Raw genomic sequence first — 19971 nt, 5'->3', positions numbered from 1 at the left:
CATTGAATATGTCTCCAACACCAGAGAAAGTTTAGTTTTGATGGAGCTTCTTTACTGGGAAACTAGTATTTGAACGTTAACTTTCAAAGGCTTGTGATGTATCTGAATACACTTAAATGGCTGAGCTGTGAAGACCAGTGAAATAAAGTTAACTAGGCTTTCTGTCCCTATAGTTCAAAGATACACATAATTTAGCCAGGACAAATACACAAAATCTATAGTGCATTGTTTTAATTTCATCTTTTTTCCAAAGAAAATTTCTGAACCAAGTTCAACCTAGAACCTTAAACTTTACTTTTTCTCTCTTTTTTACTGGCTCCTTTTTCTATTACTAAATTACTTCCATATTGTGCTTTTCCCTTAGAACATTTGCACCAGTGTGGGATGTGTTCAAAACATCTACAGAGAAATTAGCAAATTGTCATTTGGATCTTGTTAGAAAATTGCAGGAATTAATAAAGGAAGTTCAGAAATATGGAGAGGAGCAAGTAAAATCTCATAAAAAGGTAACTTTCTTCTTGTTGAAGGATTGAGTGGTTACATGGTAAGTGCTTCATAGTTCATTTTACTGAACCATTTCTTATCAAACAGACTAAAGAAGAAGTTGCAGGGACTCTGGAAGCAGTCCAAGCCATTCAGAATATAACCCAGGCTCTCCAGAAGTCTAAGGAAAATTATAATGCCAAATGTGTAGAACAGGAACGTCTGAAAAAGGAAGGAGCTACACCGAGAGAAATAGAAAAGGTAATTATAATAAAAATATCTCTAGAGCTTCCAAAGTCCTTTTTTTGTATGTGTATATGTGGTGTATGTAGAGCACGTGCATGCACGTTTGGAAGCCAAAGGTCATTCTCTCCCCCTCTGTTACTCTGCCTTATATTTTGAGGCAGGGATTGCCACCGAACCTGGAACTAACAGAGCTATATTGACTAGGAGGCCATTGAGTCCCTGCAGTCTAAGAGTCTTTCCTTGCTTCAGTACCAGCATTGCAGAAGCACATCACCATGCCTGGCTTTTATACAGATGCTGGGGACCTGTCTTTTTGCTTCCTTTACTTTACTGAGCTATCTCCCCACCCCTGGTTACTCACACAGTAAGACAGTTGATTAAATAATTTAGTGTATTTAGAAAAACATAGCTAAGTAACGACAAGTTTTAAATATATATTGTTGCAGATTGACCAAAATTTATGTTGCATTTTAGTGGACCGTAACCTTCTCTCCTATTCTGTTTTAATTGAAAGAAGGTCTTTTTTTTTTCCTCTTTTTTTTTGTTTTTGTTTTGTTTTTTGAGATAGAATCTTTGTGTGTCCCTGGCTGCTTGTAACTCACTATTGCTTCAAACTTAGAAATCCTCCTGCCTCTGCCTCTTGATTACTAGGATTAAAGGGGTGTGCCACTACAGCTTTTACCCTTCCTCTTAAAGCAATTCACCCGTTCATTTTTTTTGATGCATATTTTATTTAGAAACAATTTAGAAATCTTTGTAAAATATTTAACATACCTAATTGGAAAACAAATATATACCTTTGGGTAAAAGTTGAATGAGGAAAAATAAAAAGTTGATGGGATTTGGAGTAATCAGTTCCTTTACAGTTTATATAATAAATAAAAATTGGGATGCAAGAAAATATGAGGTACATCTTTAAACCTTGTGTTCCAGACACAGCAATTACAAGAAATGCCAAATTAACAGAATCGAAAGGAAAAGTATTGTCTTTGTGGGTCAGAATCCCAAAATGATATGAGAAGATTGTAATCAAAACTTGTTGGGCTCAAATTTCTAAGATAGGCATGGAATGTTGACGCTTGAAAGACAAAGGGGAACAGAAATCCCATCTTGTGATGAAGCATGAACCAGCAACCGAGGAACACGCACAGGCTGGACCTAGGTCTACCTGCACATAAGTGGAAGCTTGATCTGCGTGTGGCTCCCAAACAGCTGGAGAGGGCACTATCCCAAAAGCTACTGCCTGTCTGTGGGATATGTTCTACTAGCTAGGCTGCCTTGTCAGCCTCACAAAGACTTGATGTGCCAAGGTGGGGGTGTTCCCAGGGGGTGCCTGGAAGTGACTAAATAGAACATAAAGATAATAAATAAAAGGTTGAAAAAGAAAGAAAAGAACCTAGCTCACCGCTGAAAGCCACATAAGTGAAGGAAAGGTCTTAGGACTGTGGTCTAAGTCCAGGGACTGGGGAGATTGGGATCTTAGAGACATAAACTATAGATGCGTAGTCCTGTCCCACAGTCTGTGGAACCAGTTCATGACTCTTGACCATACAGATCTCTAATATTCTAAAAGGAATGTAACTTAAAACCATCTTTAAAGACATTCATTAAATTCACTCTTGGAGAGCTGGCAGTAGACAATCTGAAACCTAGATGGTTGGGTGCGAATGAGAAAGCACACGTGGGGTGGGCACTGCTTCTGTGTCCTGTGCCTGCTCTTCACTTCTCATGGCCAGGGAAAGAAGAGGGGGAACCCAAAAACCTCCTATTTGGAATGAGCAAACAACTACAATTCTAGAACACATTTAAAAGACCTAATGTTGAGATAGGTTACTAATGCACTTAGTAATTAGAATAAGAATTCTTGGATGAAATTTAAATTTAAAAAGCATCAACAAAAAGAAATGTTTGTGTTAGGTTGTGGAAAGAAGTAAGTACATATAAAATCATACTCGAGAGGATTAAGAAGTTAATTGGAGACCTGATGAAACAAGATTTACTGGATAAAACCCAGCTAATTTGAAAACATGGAAATGAAAAAAACAATTTTTTTTAAAGATTTATTTATTTACTTAATGTATATAAGCACACTGTGGCTGTCTTCAGACACACCAGAAGAGGGCATCAGATCTCATTACAGATGGTTGTGAGCCACCATGTGGTTGCTGGGAATTGAACTCAGGACCTCAACCGCTGAGCCATCTCTCCAGCCCAACAATTTTTTTTTTTAAAAAGCAATAGCGATAAAGAAGTTATAGTTAAAGAAGAAATTTGGAAGCTAGGCTACTTTGAGTACTCTTTATCTAAAATTCTTGAACCCAGAGTGTTTTTAGATTATTGGATCTTTTCATATTAGGGATATTAATTATTAATGATATTAATACTATTATTGTGAGACAGTTTCACTTGTAACTGTGGCTGACCTAAGAGATCCACTTGCCTATGCCTCCCAATGCTGGTATTAGTACTGTGTACCAGCATTCCTGACTGGATTTGGAGTATATGAATATGTAGAATAGGATAGTAGTAGGACCCAGGTATTTATGTAAATTAAATTACTTTGTTTATACTTTATACATTTGTATTAAAGATAATTGCTTAAAATATTGACCAAGCCAGGTCAGTGAGTGAACAGGTTCTCCAGGACTGGAGCGAGGATTAAAGAGAAAAATGACAATTAGACAACACTATAACATGACCCCAGCCAGTTCTGAAGTGAAGTGGGTTTATTTTTTTCCAGTCTGCTTTTATACCAGTATAAGTACATGCAAAATGATAAGATCAGTCTGGGTGAAGGAACAAGCAAGGCCATAATCAAAATCCCACGAACACCTTTCTAGAAGCTAGTCCAGATGACTAAGACTAAAGGAATGTCATGCATGCCTCTGCTGAGTTTTGCATCAACTCAAATGTAAATGTTCTTAATCTGGGCCTATTTCCTGAGTCCTAGCCCAAAGTCAGATTCCTGCCTTGAGCTTGCAAACAGACCCCCAAAGCCTTCCACATCTCCCCCTATTTTATTTCATAAAAAAGACTGCACTTGTTTTAGGTCTTTCTGACAAGAAGAGCCCCTCAAACCTCTCCAGAAAATATTTTAATTATTTTTTTGCATCTAAAGTCCCACTGGATTTTTCTTCTTAGGTGAGAGGTGCTTAGCCTTTGTTAAAAGACCTTGCTCAGAGCATGTTACAGAAAAATAAACTCATCTACATTCATTTAATGTAAATTTCTAATAGAATTAAAAAAACTAGGTAATGATATACAACTACTGCTTAGAGAATCAGTAGTTCACACTGAAGTTACAGTTGAGGAAACTCAGTAGTCTTCAGTTTGAAATTAAGCGTACTAAATAAATGTAGACTTAGGTACCAGAGAGAAAGAAAATGTGAAAAGCTAGGAGGCAGTTTTCCCCTTATGTCTCTGAAATCAGAATGCATACTCTCTTAATGATTTTTGTCTAATTGCTGTTGGAACGTGACATTTATGATGAGGCTTCATTGCTTGTGTAAACTTGGCTTGTATGATTGGATAGCTGTATTACCATGCATACGCAAACTGGCCATGTAGTCAGTCCTTCCTTCCTCCCACCTCTATGTGCTGGGTGCTGGGTGCTGGGTGCTGGGTGCTGGGTGCTGAGTGCTGGGACTTAGGCTTCTCTACTACCACACCAGTTCTGCAATGCTGGGGGTTGACTCCAGCTTCACATGTGCTAGGCAAGAGCTCTACTACCTGAGCCAATCCTCACCAGATTAATGTTATCCCTTCCAAGTAAAGACTTGAGTACAAAACTACTTAGAACCCTGAAAGTTATGGGAAGAAGATGAAACGATGCTCCAGGAGTATACTTTCATCTCTTAAATACCCAGCTGATGTAAGGACTAATGTTGAGACATAATTAGTGTGGTTTGAATATGTTTGGCCCAGGGAGTGGCACTCTTAGGAGGTGTGGCTTTGTTGGAGTAGATGTGGCTTTTGTGCCACTGTGGGGGTGGCTTTGAGACCCTCCTAGCCATGTGGGAGCTCTCCTTTTAGCTTTTGGAACAAGATGTAGAACTCTCAGCCCTCCTGCACCATGCTGGATGCTGCCTTGCTCTTGCATTGATGAGAATGGACTGAACCTCTGGACCTGTAAGCCAGCCCCAACTAAATGTTCTTATAAGACTAGCCTTGGGGCTCTTGCTCTTTGCTCTCTTCTCATCCCTGCTCTTCCCCCTTGTCCCTTCTCTCCCCATTCCCCTCCCCCATTTCCTCATGGCTGGCCTTTCCTCTTCTCTTCTACTCTTCTTCTTTTCCATGTTGGGGAAAAAAAAGTTGCCTTGGTCATGGGGTCTGTTGACAGCAGTAAAACCATAACTAAGATAGTTACCTAGTACAGATCTGTGGGAAATAATGTTTGCCTAGAACAGTTGACTTTATTACTGTTGGTTTATAATAGTGCTATCAGTATTACTAGTATGAGAGGTCATCACTATATTGTCTGTTACTTGAAAAATTATTTGAATTTCCAGTTTCTTAATGTAATAGAAACAACTTTACAAGTTTGTTTTAGCTTCATGGTTTAGAATAGATTATTTCCTTAATGAGTGATTTCCTTAAGTATATTTTGTGAGTGACTATTGGATTATGGTATAATAATTGCATTAGTAAATAAATGTTTTGGTTCCTAGCCTCTTGCTGTGCTTTAGTAGTTTAACCCTAAGTACATGTTATCCTATTCTGTCTTCAAGAAGCTTCCCTTTTCATAGAGAACTAAAATACATTATTACATAGTATAGAGCCAGAAATCAGAGAGAGGATAGAGTGATGTGTATAGAACACGTGAAAAGGAAAAATTATGGCTAGTTATGTACATCAGTGGTAGAGCATCTGCCTAGCATTTTGTGTGTTTTCTTAATTTGTTTTTATTTTATTCTAAAATATTTTAGAATATTTTAGAATCCCGGGGTTGGGGATTTAGCTCAGTGGTAGAGCGCTTGCCTAGCAAGCGCAAGGTCTTGGGTTCGGTCCCCAGCTCCGAAAAAAAGAAAAAAAAATATTTTCATACAATACATTTTGAGTATATTTTCCCCACTCCAGCTCCTCCCAGATCCTATTTTCCTTCCCATTCAACTTTGTTCTCTTCCCCTGCCTCTCTCTTTATCTCTTTCTAAGAAAAGAAAGAAAGAAAATTAAAAGAAAAAAGAAAAAAACAGTAAGACAAAAAAATGTCCAAATGAAACACAAACCCATAAAACAGTTTGTATTTTGTTGGGCAACTACTCCTGGGCATGGATACTGCCCTGGAGGGGCTTGGTAATACCCAGTGACACTCTTATCAGAGAAAACAGACTCTTCCCTTTGCCAGCAGGTACCAGTTACAAGTAGTTTCTTGCTTAGGAAAAGGACCTGATGTCCACTTCTCCTTCTTAGTTTGGGACCCTGTCTGGGCTGTGCTTGCTGGCACTGTCTGATGTCATATGTGCATCAGTGCTGTTGTATCTTGAAGACATCATTCCCTATAAGTCATCCCTTATTTCTGGCTCTTAAAATTTTTTTTTCCTTTTTTAAAGACAGGGTTTCTCTGTGTAGCCCTCTGGCTGACCTGGAACTGCAGGCAGACTGACTTCAAACTTAAGAGATCTGCCTGCCTCTGCCTTCTGAGGGCTGAGACTGTGGTGGGCATATATCTTACTTGCAGAATTATTTGAATTTTCCAGTTTCTTAATATAATTAAAACAAATTTACAAGTTTGTTTTAGCTTCCTTTATATTTTAGAATAGACTGTATACCACCATGCCCAAACCTGGTGCTTAAAAATTTCCCCTTTATTCTACATGGATCCCTGAAGGGTTTGGTGAAGATATCCCATTTAGGACTTAGCGGTTAAAAGTCTCTCACTCTGATTGTTGTCCAGTTGCAGGTCTATGCACCTTTCACTTCAAGAAGCTGCTTTAACGTGGGTTGAGCAAGGCACTGATCTGTAGGTATAGTAGTATGCCATTAGGCTTGAAAAGAAATGGTCCCCATAGATTCACATGTTTGAATGTTTGGCTAATAGGTAGTGGCACTATTGGGAGGTGTGGCCTTGTTGGAGTAGGTGTCACTCTGGGGGCTTGCTTTGAGGTCTCATGTGCTCAAGCTAGGGCTAGTATAGCAGTTTATCTGCCTTTGGATCAAGGTAGAAAGCTCTCAGCTTGTCCTCCAGTACCTTGTCTGACTGCACACTGCTATGCTTCCTGACATGACAATAATGGGCTTAAATCTCTGAAACTATAAGCCAGCCCCAATTAAATGTTGTCCTTTATAAGAGTTGCTGTGGTCATGGTGTCTCTTCACAACAATAGAAACCCTACCAAGACAAAATCACTTCATTACTATGTTCCTTTAGCAGAATACTAGTATTAGATGTTTCCCTAGGCCCATGACCTATCCATTCTCAGGTTCTTGGCCACTTTAGGAGTGTCAGACAGGGATTCCATCTCATGGTCTCATGGAGTGGGCCTTCGATCCAGGCAGAAAGTGGTTAGTTACTTCCACAGCATTTGTGCCACTAGTCATAGTGTATCTGGCAGGCCAGTTTCCAGTGGGTGTCTCAAGGTTTATAGCTGGGTGATATTGATGATATCAAACTCCCCTGGATGTTTGCAGAGTACCTTCTAGTGCTATGAACACTAGCAGTAGGGTAAGTGTTGTCTTCATCAACAGGGCCTTACCATGGAGAGAGCAACCAGTAAGCTTGGCAATAGCCTGTGATTTGGGGATCCATGGGGACCCCTTTGCTAAAGTCTCTACAAGGTAGAACCCATTACAAGCACTGAGGGTTTGACTTGGTTTTCATAGGATTTGTATAGCCCCTAGTTTGATTTCTCTAGCATTGAAAAATCAAGGAAAGAAATGGATTTTAAGAGTCTATTAGGGGTTGGAGAGATGGCTTAGTAGTTAAGGGTTAAGAATATTTGCTGTTCTTCCAGAGGACCCAGTTCAGTTTCCAGCATCCATATCAGGTAGGTCACCACTATCTGTAACTCCAGCTTTAGGAGATCTGATGCCTCTCCGCTCTACAGATACCTGCATTCCTGTTCCCAGACCCACCTATAGACACAACACACCTACACCTAATTTTAAATAATAAAGTAAATCTTAATAAAGATTTTATGAAAAAAATTGCATTTAAAAGTATAGACATGGGTTGGGGATTTAGCTCAGTGGTAGAGCGCTTGCCTAGCAAACGCAAGGCCCTGGGTTTGGTCCTCAGCTCCAAAAAAAAAAAAAAAAAGTATAGACATAGCCACTTTTAAAATCTGTATGAATTTCCCTTTAAATTGTAAATTTCTCAATGATGCTCTTATTGGTTTGTGACAAGTATATAGCAAAATGTAATAGACAGCAGAATAGAAGAGATACTAGCAAGAAGAGCAGGGAAGAAGAGTCTACCCCTCAGACTACATAATTTTGCTAAGCTGTTATAAAACCGCTCCATGGACTGCAGATTGTTGATTGCCTTTGTACAAACTCAAAATTTAGTTGGAAGAAAATCCAAAAAGAAACCCAGCCGACCATGTCATTAGATTTTGTTTCTGTTTTTTGAGACAGGATTTCTCTGTGTAATAGCCTGGCTGTCCTGGAACTTTCCGTATAGACTAGATTGGCCTTGAACTCACAGAGATTGACTTGTCTCTCTGTCTTCCAAGTACCAGTACTAAAGATGGCTAGAGTGTTTTCTAAAGTAAACCCTAGCAAGCATGGTTATACAGAGCTCCTGGGATGGAGCTCATTTATTAGTAAACTTTACAAAGACATTTTATCTAGTTGTTATACTTGAACAGGGCTGGCGTTCTAGAGAAAAGAGGGTCAAATGGCTGGACAGAACAAAAAACAAAAGATAAAACTGTAGGAGCAAAGTAAAAATAAATCTTACAGATTTTTTCAAAAAGATTTATTTATATTATGTATACGGATGCGTAAGTACACTGTCGCTGTCTTCAGATACCAGACGAGGGCATCAGATCCCATCACAGATGGTTGTGAGCACCATGTGGTTGCTGGGATTTGAACTCAGGACCTCTGGAGGAACAGCCAGTGCTCTTAACCACTGAGCCCTCTCTCCAGCCCCAATCTTACAGATTTTAGCCATGTTCTTAGGGAATGGGAAACTCAGTGCAAGTCAGTACTTAGACATGCCTTTATATAACAACAAAATTTAACAACATATATTTTTATGTTGTTCCTTGTTAGAAACATAAAAATAGCTGTTAACAGTTATTTATAAATTTGTCTATGTGCCAGATCCTATCATAAGCATTAAATTTATTTATTTATTTATTTATTTATTTATTTATTTATTTATTTATTTAGTGTGTGTGCGTGTCAGTCAGAAGATAATATGCGGGTTTGGGGATTTAGCTCAGTGGTAGAGTGATTGCTAGGCCCTGGGTTCGGTCCCCAGCTCCGAAAAAAAAGAAAAAAAGAAAAAGAAGAAGATAATATGCTGGAATCAGTCCTCTCCTTTATGTGAGTTTCAGAGGTGTCAGTGTGGCAACAAGCATCTTTACTTGTGACCCATGACCTCTAACTAGCTCCCAAGCACTTTGTCTAATTATATTTGGGTACCTATTGCAGCCTTAAAAATATCTTGTATTGGGCTGGAGAGATGGCTCAGCGGTTAAGAGCACTGTCTGCTCTTCCAGAGGTCCTGAGTTCAGTTCCCAGCAACCACATGGTGACTCACAACCATCTGTAATGAGATCCGATGCCCTCTGCTGGTGTGTCTGAAGACAGCTACAGTGTACTTATATATAATAAATGAATAAATCTTTAAAAAAAATCTTGTATTATTTCTGTTTTATGAGTAAAAGAGCAATGTAAAACTCAAGAGATAATGTGATGGGGGAGTAAATGGTAGATCCAGAATTTTAATTAACCTCTTCTGGCTCCAGTCCAGTTTTACTGCATAGGAAATGGCATCCTGCATGTGCTTTATTTACGAAGGCTGGAAAGCAGCTGGAGATGGCTGTGAGTTAGAGTCTTAGCACCCATGTCAGGCAGTTTAGATTTAACTGAACTCCAGGTTCAGGGGATTTGATACCTTCTTCTGGCCTCCCTGGGTATTCACACACATGACAGGCACCCACATACCATAAATAAAAATAACACTTTTCTTTTAAAAGGCAGAAAAGCATATACCATGTGTTTGGTATAATTTCTATTGAATTTTAGAGAACACAGCATTGTCTGTTTAGAGAAGACCATGTGTGTCTGTTGCCAGTCTTAACCCACAGCAAAGCTGGTTTTTCTGTCTCTGGTTCTCGTCCTGGAAATACAGCTAAAGGTGATTATGTGTCGTCACTGATTGGCCCTACACAAATGTCTTGTTGTAAAGCTTTTACTTGGCTCTTAGCACTACTTTAGACCCCTCGGAAGTACTTTTAGTGACTGAGACTAATTGTTTGATATGTCCCCCACACCATAGTTTGATGAAACTCACTTTGTTCTTACCTCGCCTATCTTACTATTTGTTGCTCATCAGACTGTCAAGAAGAATATGGGGATACTTTTATATTGATCCCTACCGTCGCCCTTCACCTTTGAACTCTTATTTTACAATCCATCTTCTTATCTCCAAGTTGATCAACCTTTAGACAGTAGGCATTTCTTTTCCCCTTGCCACCACCAAGGCTGGCCTGCTACCCCAGACTGCCTGCCTTGGCGTCATGGCGTCATGCTCTTATTGACCACATACCACTGTCTGCCTGCAGCACTGAGGACTCTAGCTGTGTGTCTAGCACAGAGCTGCCTTCTCTCCAGACTGTCTCACCCAAGCTTTATATTGATTTCTGTGGTTTTATTCCTGATTTCTATATGTAGGTTATTTTACAAAGTCCTTGAAGAAAAGATGTCTTACATAATTTCATGTTCCTTTCATTATATTTCCTAATTTCATTAAGTAACTGATAAAATTAAAACTATATTATTACCGTAGTGGGTTTTTATGAAAGAGTTCCTGAGAAATCGATAAAAATTAAAAACAAACTTACTGGTTTATTAGAACATCCTAGAAACTGAGAATTATCATGGTAAGCCAAATTTTTTTAATTTTTGAGTTTGGTTTATAGACCTGCCCCGGAGCTGAGGACGGAACCCAGGGCTTGCTAGGCAAGCGCTTTACCACTGAGCTAAATCCCCAACCCCCGGTTTATAGACTTTTTTTGTTGTTGTTTTGTTTTTTGTTTTTTCGAGATAGGATTTCTCTGTGTAGTTTTAGCTGTCCTGGAACTCAATCTGTATATAGACAAGATTGGCCTTGAACTCAGAAATCCTGCCTTAACCTCCAGAATGCTGGGATTAAAGGCATGTGCTGCCATCACCTGGCTAGTGTATAAACTTGAATTAGACATTAAATAGAATGTGTGTGCATTAGTGGGAGAGGAGTAGAAGTGTGTCTTATTTGTGCGCTTTTTTACATTGCTTTGCTAGTTTCTCACAGCTGTTCGTTACGGTGGTAGAATCCTGCTCTGGGCTATTAAGTGGGCATGTTTGAAGTTTTTGAACATTCCATTAGAAAGAAGAGTCCATGTTTAATACCTGAGTTATTGTCTGCCCACTTTTTTAAAAGAAGGCAGGGATTAAAGGATTAAAGTTTGTATATCAAACCAAACTCTTAAAATGTATTTTTAATTTGTTACTTCATACCTTACTTTAAGATAGAGAAAATGGTTAACCTCAGTTTAATGTTTTTTGAGGGTGGGTTAGAAAGCACCAGGTCTTGCAAGGGACCCAGGTCTGATTCCCAGCACTCATATTATGGCCCGCAACCATCTGTAACTCTGATGCCTTCTTCTGCTCTCTGAGAGCACTAGGTATGCATGTTGTTCACAGGCAGACATATATGAAGGCAAACACTAACATACATAAAATACATATGTCGTTTAAAAATGTGTTCGCTTTGTTACAGGCAGCTGTTAAGTCCAAGAAAGCTACAGACACCTACAAACTTTATGTGGAAAAGTATGCATTAACAAAAGCTGATTTTGAACAGAAGATGACAGAAACAGCCCAGGTTGGTATTTTTAAGGTTTTAAATTGAAGACAGGATGTTTATATTTGTGGACATTGGTTAAATAATAGAATTTTTGTTTAATTTTCTTAGTATTAGAAAAGTTTAAACGAGCTGTTTGAGTACTGTGGTGATTTATATTGGCATTTTGTCTGGGAGAGTGCGGCCAACATGGCAGTGCCAGTGTTGCTTATACCATGTCTCTTTCCTGTCACCATGACCAAACAGCTGAGGGAGGGCTGCCCTTACCTTGGCTTATGGGTTAGTGGTCATAGTAGAGAAGCCAGAGAGGAAGCGGCTGCTTTGTTCCTTCTTAGTGATTGGGAAGCAGAAGTTCAGTCTGGAAGTAGAGCCAGCCTAGACTCCCCAAGCCCTGGCCCTGTCCTCTACCTCCACCAGCTAGGCACATCTGTCCAAGTGACTCTAGGATGTCCCAAAACAGCTAGCTGGGGACCCAGTGTTCAAACACAGGAAGGAGTCCATGATGGACATTTCTCAAGCAGACTATAACAATGTCATAAGAGTTTACTCAAACAATAAGAGCTGTTTAAGTATAATTGAGGACAGTGAAGTCTTTGCTAGATGGTGAACATAATGCTGGTCTCCAGGCTTGAGTCTTGATTTTATGATTTCTGTGTAAGAAGAAAAGTGGAAGATAGTCAGTACTGAAGGTACAGCAGTAAACAAACAATGAAAAAACCCTGTTCTCAAGTTTTCGTGGATGAAGGTAGACAATGAAGATGTGATCTTTTGACTTGGGATAAACGACATGTAATTTGGTGTTCTTTCAGTCCTAGTTGAAGGCCCACTTTAAGGTAGGTATACTTGATGAGTTCTACCTAATAACACTACTACACTCACTCTGTCTCCTTATGCTCTTAACTTAAGGCGTCAGGAATTCAGTTCCATTTAGTAGATAGCAGAGGACCTGCAGATCACAGTGACTCAGCATATCATGCTGCATGGTTTTCATGGTGTGCTGCAGCTCTGGGCCTGAGGCTAATGTTGGAACTTTTTGGAACATTTCAGCCATCATTTCTGAGGGGCTACACCATGGTGAAGTACACTGCTTCACTCCTGTTCTATTTCGTGTCTTTTCCATGTGTAAATTATATGAGGACAAGGGTCAGGTACTTTATTTTTTCAGCAGTTAAAATAGTTTCTTTTTTTGTTGGGCATTTATTAGATGTGAAAGAAGTCTTGATAATTCTGAAACTTTGCTAGTTCCTTATTCTGTCTCCTCACTGGAGGAAATGAAAGACTTCCATTTCATAACCTAAAAGGGAGGTGTGTGTGTGTATGTGTGTGTGTATGTGTGTGTGTGTGTGTGTGTGTGTGTGTGTGTGTGTGTGTGTGCGCGCGCGCGCGCGCGCGCGCACTCTCATCCACGGTTACCTATTATGCCAAAGGCACTATTCAGTTGATAGTACAGAGCCTGGGGGCAGACATGAAATACATGCTTATATTAACAAGTTTTATAAGTGTTATAAAGGGAAGGACTGGGCTGGAGAGATGGCTCAGCGGTTAAGAGCACCCGACTGCTCTTCCAGAGGTCATGAGTTCAATTCCCAGCAACCACATGGTGGCTCACAACCATCTATAAAGAGATCTGGTGTATCTGAAGACAGCTACAGTGTACTCATATATAATAAATAAAATAAATATTTAAAAAAAAATAAAGGGAAGGACTAAGCTTCTAGGAGATAGAATAATAATAACCTAGAATTTAAACCAGGAGCTTGGGAGACTTGTTTTGGAGACCTGATATTTAGAACTGAGACTTGGGGCAGCCAAGTAAAGGCACTTGCTGCCTAACATCCAGAGTTCAATCTCCAGAGCCTATTTGGTAAAACAAAGGAATTTGTTCCTACAAGTTATCATCTAACCTCTACATGAGCCATGGCATACCCCTCTCCTCAGTACAACAAAGAAATGTCAAACATAAAAATAAATAAAATGGAGACTTGAAACATGAGTCAAATGTAGGACAGAAGCAGCCTAGGCTTTAGGGCCGTGAGCATGAATTCCAGAAATATAAAATATGAAATCGATAGATGCTGTATTCTACAAAGAAAAATGTAAAACTGGGAAGAATAGAAAGGAAATAGTGAAAAGAAATGAGGTTAAGAAATTGGGTGAAGGGGCTGGGGATTTAGCTCAGTGGTAGAACGCTTACCTAGGAAGCGCAAGGCCCTGGGTTCAGTCCCCAGCTCCGGAAAAAAAGAACCAAAAAAAAAAAAAAAAGAAATTGGTGAAGACTGGGATATACAAAGGGTTAGTTGTTCTCTAAGAGCAGCTGGCAACCTGGTAGCCACCTAAATTTTGTTGTAACATGATTGGATCTGTATTTTAAAAGTTAGCTTTGGCAGTTATGTGAAGAATGTATTATTCTAGCCCCAGAGGAGAGGAGTAGTCCAGTGTGGAAGTCAGCATAATAGTCAGGTGATAAGGGTGATGAGGGTCTTGTGGTTCATTTTGGAGGAGAGCTGCAAATGCTGTGGATGGCTAAGGGATTAGGGAGGGATTCTCAGGGAGCTGAGATCACTTTCAAATTTTAACTTGTCAAATTCGTGGATAAAGAGAAATGGGAGAGGCTTCCTGAAGCACGTAGTTGGTGTGTAGTGAGCGGGTCATGCTGAGGTAGACATGTTAACTCTGAGGTAGCAGGTGCAGTTCTAGCACTGGATGCAGTGTTCCAGTCTCATAGCCATATCACAGTTTCGTAAGTCCAAATCTGTTTTTATCATGTGTCTTTCAACAGCAAAACTTGATCTGAATCTGCATGAAGCTGTTTACAATTTTAGCTTAGACCGAATGTACATGCTTTCATAACAAATATTAATGTTACTGATAAGCACAAGATTATACTGGCAATAATATAAAATATGCCATATTCTTAGAGTACCGTGTGCATTTATTTTAAAAAGGAAAAAATGAATTCTAAAATGTTTTGGGTAAGAAATTACAGTTTGAGCCTTTTTAAAATAGTGTAAGTTCACAAAGCCATGCTGACTTCATGTTTGTTTTACATGGGGTCATTAAGAACTTGATAGAGGAAGAGAAGCTGAAACCCAAGTAGAAGCTAGAGAAAAAGAAAACTAGGATGTGTTATATCAGCACAGCCACAGATAATGATTGAAGAAGGGTTCCATTTGTGTTATATGGAAAAAATGATGCTTCCACAAGAAGGCTTTACTTCTATTAAATGAGATTTCTAAAATAGTGAAATTTCTGTTGCAAAGAAGACTGTAATAGACTAGAGCAAAGGCTGTTTTGTCTTCTAAATCATTAAGAACATGTATTTATTATAAAGCAGTTACTATTGACTTGTTAATTTTTCAATTCTACTAATTAAAATACTTTCAGTTAATTATTTAAATTAGCATAGAAATTTAAATCTGCTGTTCAGTATTTTTATTATATTGATGTTGCTTAATATTTTTTAAATTAAGTAAATGTCTTATGAGTTTGACCTGCATAGGCCATAAGAGGCTATCAAGACCCCTGGAACTGGAGTTACAGGTGGTTTTGAGCCACCGTTTAGGTGCTGAGAACTAAATATGGATCTTCTGGAATAGCAGCCAGTGCTCTTATCCACTGAGGCATCTCTCTACCCTCTCAATTTTTTAAAATTTATGTTTGTGTGTAGGGCATAGAACAACTCGATGGAATGAGATGTCTCCTGCCTCTCTGGGATTTAGGGTCCAACTCAGACCTATAATTTTATAAACAGACACACACATGTTGTTTGTTTTGTTTGTGTTTATTTTTTAGATTCTGTTTAGGCCAAGCTGGCCTCCAACTGGTAATCTTGCCTCAGTCTCTTGAGTGCTGAAATTATAGGCTGGTATTGGGTGATTGCCATGCCTCATTTTATATTTCTTCTTCCCCTGAAAAGCTGGGTTTCACTATGTAGCCCTAGCTCACTAGGAGCTCACTACGTAGACCAGGCTGCCACTGAACTCACAGAGATCCATCTGCCTTTGACACCCTCGTGCTAGGATTAATGGTATGTGCCAACACGTCATAGACCATTTGTGGGATATCATATGCAGTTTTTAAAATGTCAATATTTTAAAAACATTTTTCAGCATTCAACCTTCCATTTCCTTGTCTTTTTCTGCTTTCTCATTGCATTTTTTCAAAATAGCATTTTAATTATTTGTATATATATGTTATTTGTATATATTTGTAATATATATTACATTTTTCTGCATCTTTCTCTTTTTCGTAGCTCATATGGTGTGTACTTACACACATGGAAACACACTGCCTAGTACTGTTTTTATTTTTTCTTAAGATTTATTTTTTAAGTATGTAATAGATGCCCAAAGAGGCCAGAAGAGGGCATTGGATCTCCTAGAGCTGGAGTTACAGGCAGTTGTAAGCCCTCGTCCTTTGCACACACAGTGTACGCTTTTAACTGCTGAACTACCTGTTCAATCCCTGTGTGTTCCAAGCTGGCCTCAAACTCAGGACCTTCTTCTTTAGCCTTCCAGCTGTAAGCTGTTACACACCACTAAAAACGGATTCCCATTGTTTCTTTCCTTTTTTCATTTTTAAAGAAACCTCTATTTATATGTGCATATGAATGTATGGTGAGTGTGTGAGTGTATGGGGGTATGTCTCAAGCCAGAAGAGGATTTTAGATCCTCTGAAGTGTATAGTAGTCACTAATTTTGAGTATTAATATTAGTTAGCAGTGTGCTTTTTCTTTTTCTTTTTCTTCTTTTGGTTCTTTTTTTCGGAGCTGGGGACCGAACCCAGGGCCTTGCGCTTCACAATGTGCTTTTTCTATCTGGAAAGAAAACCCCACAATCTCAGAATTGTATTTGATGTGCAGCTTGATCTTCATGCATGTTCCCCAACAATTGAAGCAGGGGACTTACCCTGATTCTGTTGCTTGCCTGTGGATCCTGTTCCCCTAATTGGACTGCCTTGCCTAGCCACAGTGGGAGAGAATGTACCTAGTCCTGTAGTGACTTGAGGTGCCAGGGTAGGTTGGTACCCAGGGGGGGACTTCCCTCTTCTAAGGGGTGAAGGGGAGGGATCGTGTGAGGAGTGGACTGAGAAGAGAGGAGGGACTGTGATTGGGATTAAAGTGAATAAATAACCTTAGGATTAAAAGGCTAAAAAAAAAAAGAATTGTATCTGAATTACACATTGAGTTAAATGTGGATTCATGCTGCAAGATATATACTCTGATTAGGGGCCAGGAGAGATAGCTCAGTGGTTAAGAGCACTGATTGCTTTTCAGAGAACCTGGGTTCAAGTCCCAGCACTTACCAACTTATCAGCTCACTATTATCTATAACTCCTGTTCTAGGGGATCTGACACCCTCTTCTGGTTTCTTCATGTACAGCAGGCACATGGTGCACAGATAATACAAGCAAGCAAAACACTCACAAAAAAATAAAAAGATAGTTCTGTATAGTTCAGAACATATCTTATTTGGTAAAGCTGTTTTAAGAAGGAATGAAAACACTTTCCTTGGAAGTAGAGAATCATCCATACTTTACTATATTTGGTTGTATTTGTTTATGATAAAATATTTTGTTAATTTCTGATATTTAAGCTAAGGGGTATTTCTTTTTAAAACATTTTTTTGCTGTTTTATTTTATGTAAGTATTTTGCCTGCATGTATGTATGTGTACCATATGCATGGTGCCTGCAGAGGTCAGAAGAAGGAACAGATCTCCTAAAGTTAGGAATGACTGTGAACCATCATGTATGTGCTGGGAACTGAACCTAGTCTACTGCAAGGTGATCCAGTGCTCTTGTAGAGCACTCTCTCCACCAGTCCTGGGCCCCATCTCTCTAGCCCCTGGGCCATTTCTTCTATTGTGGACCTGGAAGAATTATCCTCCTGTTGGATGTTCCTCAAGTCTAACTCCTTCTTTAAAGTTCGTTTTTATGTATGTGTGTTCTGTATGTACATCGGTGTCTGCTGAGGTAAGAGTCTCAGATCCTCTGAACGAGAGGTACAGGCTATCATAAGTCATCTGATTTGGGTGCTGGAAACGGAACTTGGGCCTTCTGCAAAGGCTGTATGTGCTCTTCAGCACCGAGTCAGCTCTAGCCTGGGTGTTCTTCAGCTCCTAGAGATAGTTCAGGAGGACCTAGAATAGATATGTCATTAGCTTGGTCAGGGTGAATCACTTTATTATCTGACATCCTCATCAATAAGGTTGATTGAAGTTTGGGAATTGTTCGTACAATTCTTTTTTTTTTTTTTTTTTCCTTTTCCTTTTTTTTCAGAGCTGGGGACCGAACCCAGGTCCTTGCCGTACAATTCTTCTAACATAGTTTTGCCTCTCTGTTGATATATTTTTAATTGATTCACACAAACTAGATAATTTATATTAATGATTTCTGATAAAGTAACTCAGTGCTAGATAAATTTGGGCATTAATATGAGGAGAGAGAACTTTATTTGATAACTAACCAGAAAAAAGTAATTGGAAATTTAGGCCCAGTCTTTAGAACTGATTTAATTTGGAAAAAAAAAAAAAAAAGGTGATCTGTGCAGTAGAACTGACAGTTGTGTTAGGGAAGGAGAAAACACTCAAAGATTGTGAGGTTGAAGTTTGGAAAATGCTGGGGTAAGCAAAATCAAACAGATTGCATTATTTTAGTATTTCTCAGGGTCTTGATCATGAGTTTCGCAAAGCAAGAGCTAGCAATGGTATTCTCTGGGAAATGCTATCATAACTGGAAAGTTTCTTTCCCAACAGCATTCCTGCCTGTCCCATTCTCCAGGCATCCTGGAGACCTATGTTCTGGTGTGTGCCCCCCACCCCCACCCCCCAACCCAGTGCATTCCCACCTTCCATGGAGACCTGCTGAGATGCAGTTGAACAGACATGTTGAAAGTCTCTGGTCAGATTGTAGACTTCAGCACTAAATAATTGCGCTTTGCTTTGCCAGCACCAGTTTTTAGTTTTGGAGACTTTTCTCTGGTTTTGAAACATTGTTATTTTATGGGTCTTCTTAATTTTTAAAATCCTGATTGTAGAGTTTAACTTCTTGTATCTTTAGACTCTGGAAAGGTTTATTTATATTGGCCTGAGAAAATGGGATAATGAAAAGTTATTAGATTCATTTGTCTAGAAGAATTTCAAACATAGTGCTCATTAGTTTAATTTAGTTACCTATATTGAAATGGTTTCTGAAGCTTCTCTTGATTCCAGAGTATTTGTTTGTATGTGTTTATGTATATTTTATAATCAAAACTTTTATATTTCAAACCCAGAAATTTCAAGATATTGAAGAAACCCATCTCATTCATATAAAGGAAATTATAGGATCCTTGTCAAATGCTATAAAGGAAATTCATTTACAAATAGGCCAGGTAAATTCTTTGCTTTATGTTGAAGTAAAAGTTTATGAAATTTTTATGTTCACTTATAGCTCTTTATTAAGTCTTTTATCACTTTGTTTGGAAATCATACATATATTTGTTTCAGATGAAGAATATGTATTTGCATTTTTTATTGATGACAAAACATGATTTTTTTTTTTTTGGTTCTTTTTTTCGGAGCTGGGGACCGAACCCAGGGCCTTGCGCTTGCTAGGCAAGCGCTCTATCACTGAGCTAAATCCCCAACCCCGACAAAACATGATTTTTTAATTATCATTACTATATTTGTGTATGCTTGATTGCTTTCCATCTTTTTTAAAAATTTATTATATATAGTGCTCTGCTTGCATGTATGCCTGCGGGCCAGAAGACGACGCCAGACTTCATCATAGATGGTTGTGAGCCACCATGTGGTTGCTGGGATTGAACTCAGGACCTCTGGAAGAGCAGCCAGTGCTCTTAGCCTCTGAGCCATCTTGCCAGTCCCCAGTATTTGTTTTTTTGAGACAGGGTTTCATTGTGTAGCTCTGGCTGTCCTAGAACTCACTCTGTAGAGCAGACCGGCCTCAACTCAGAGATCCTCCTACATTCTACCTACCAAGATTAAAGATGTATGATGACAATTTATTATTTTTTAAGATATATTTTTATTGATTATTTTTAAATTGTGTTTGGATATGTACACATGACTGAAGATATCTAGAGATTACTCTGGAATTACAGCTACTGGTGTCTTTTAGTGTCTTTAATGGGTGATGGTGATCGAACTTGGGTCCTCTGGAAAAACAACATCAAGCCATTTCTCCAGCCCCAATTTAAATTGTTTTAAAGTAACTAAGTACTATATA

The 19971-nt window shown here is 38.9% G+C and overlaps 1 protein-coding gene across 3 annotated transcripts in view; it reads left to right on the top strand.

The window, feature by feature from the left end:
- Fcho2 (FCH and mu domain containing endocytic adaptor 2) overlaps positions 1-19971 on the top strand; it is a 103116-nt gene that overhangs the window by 22865 nt on the left and 60280 nt on the right. For all 3 annotated transcript variants that reach the window (XM_063281690.1, XM_063281689.1, NM_001191632.1), the window contains exons 4-7: positions 365-506; positions 592-744; positions 11660-11764; positions 19016-19114. In XM_063281690.1, coding sequence (XP_063137760.1) covers positions 365-506; positions 592-744; positions 11660-11764; positions 19016-19114 — 499 coding nt within the window. The remainder of the gene's footprint in view (positions 1-364; positions 507-591; positions 745-11659; positions 11765-19015; positions 19115-19971) is intronic.

This window comes from Rattus norvegicus, chromosome 2 (assembly GCF_036323735.1).
Source record: "Rattus norvegicus strain BN/NHsdMcwi chromosome 2, GRCr8, whole genome shotgun sequence".
NCBI classification, from domain to species: Eukaryota; Metazoa; Chordata; class Mammalia; order Rodentia; family Muridae; genus Rattus; species Rattus norvegicus.
This window is presented reverse-complemented; position numbering and strand designations above follow the sequence as displayed.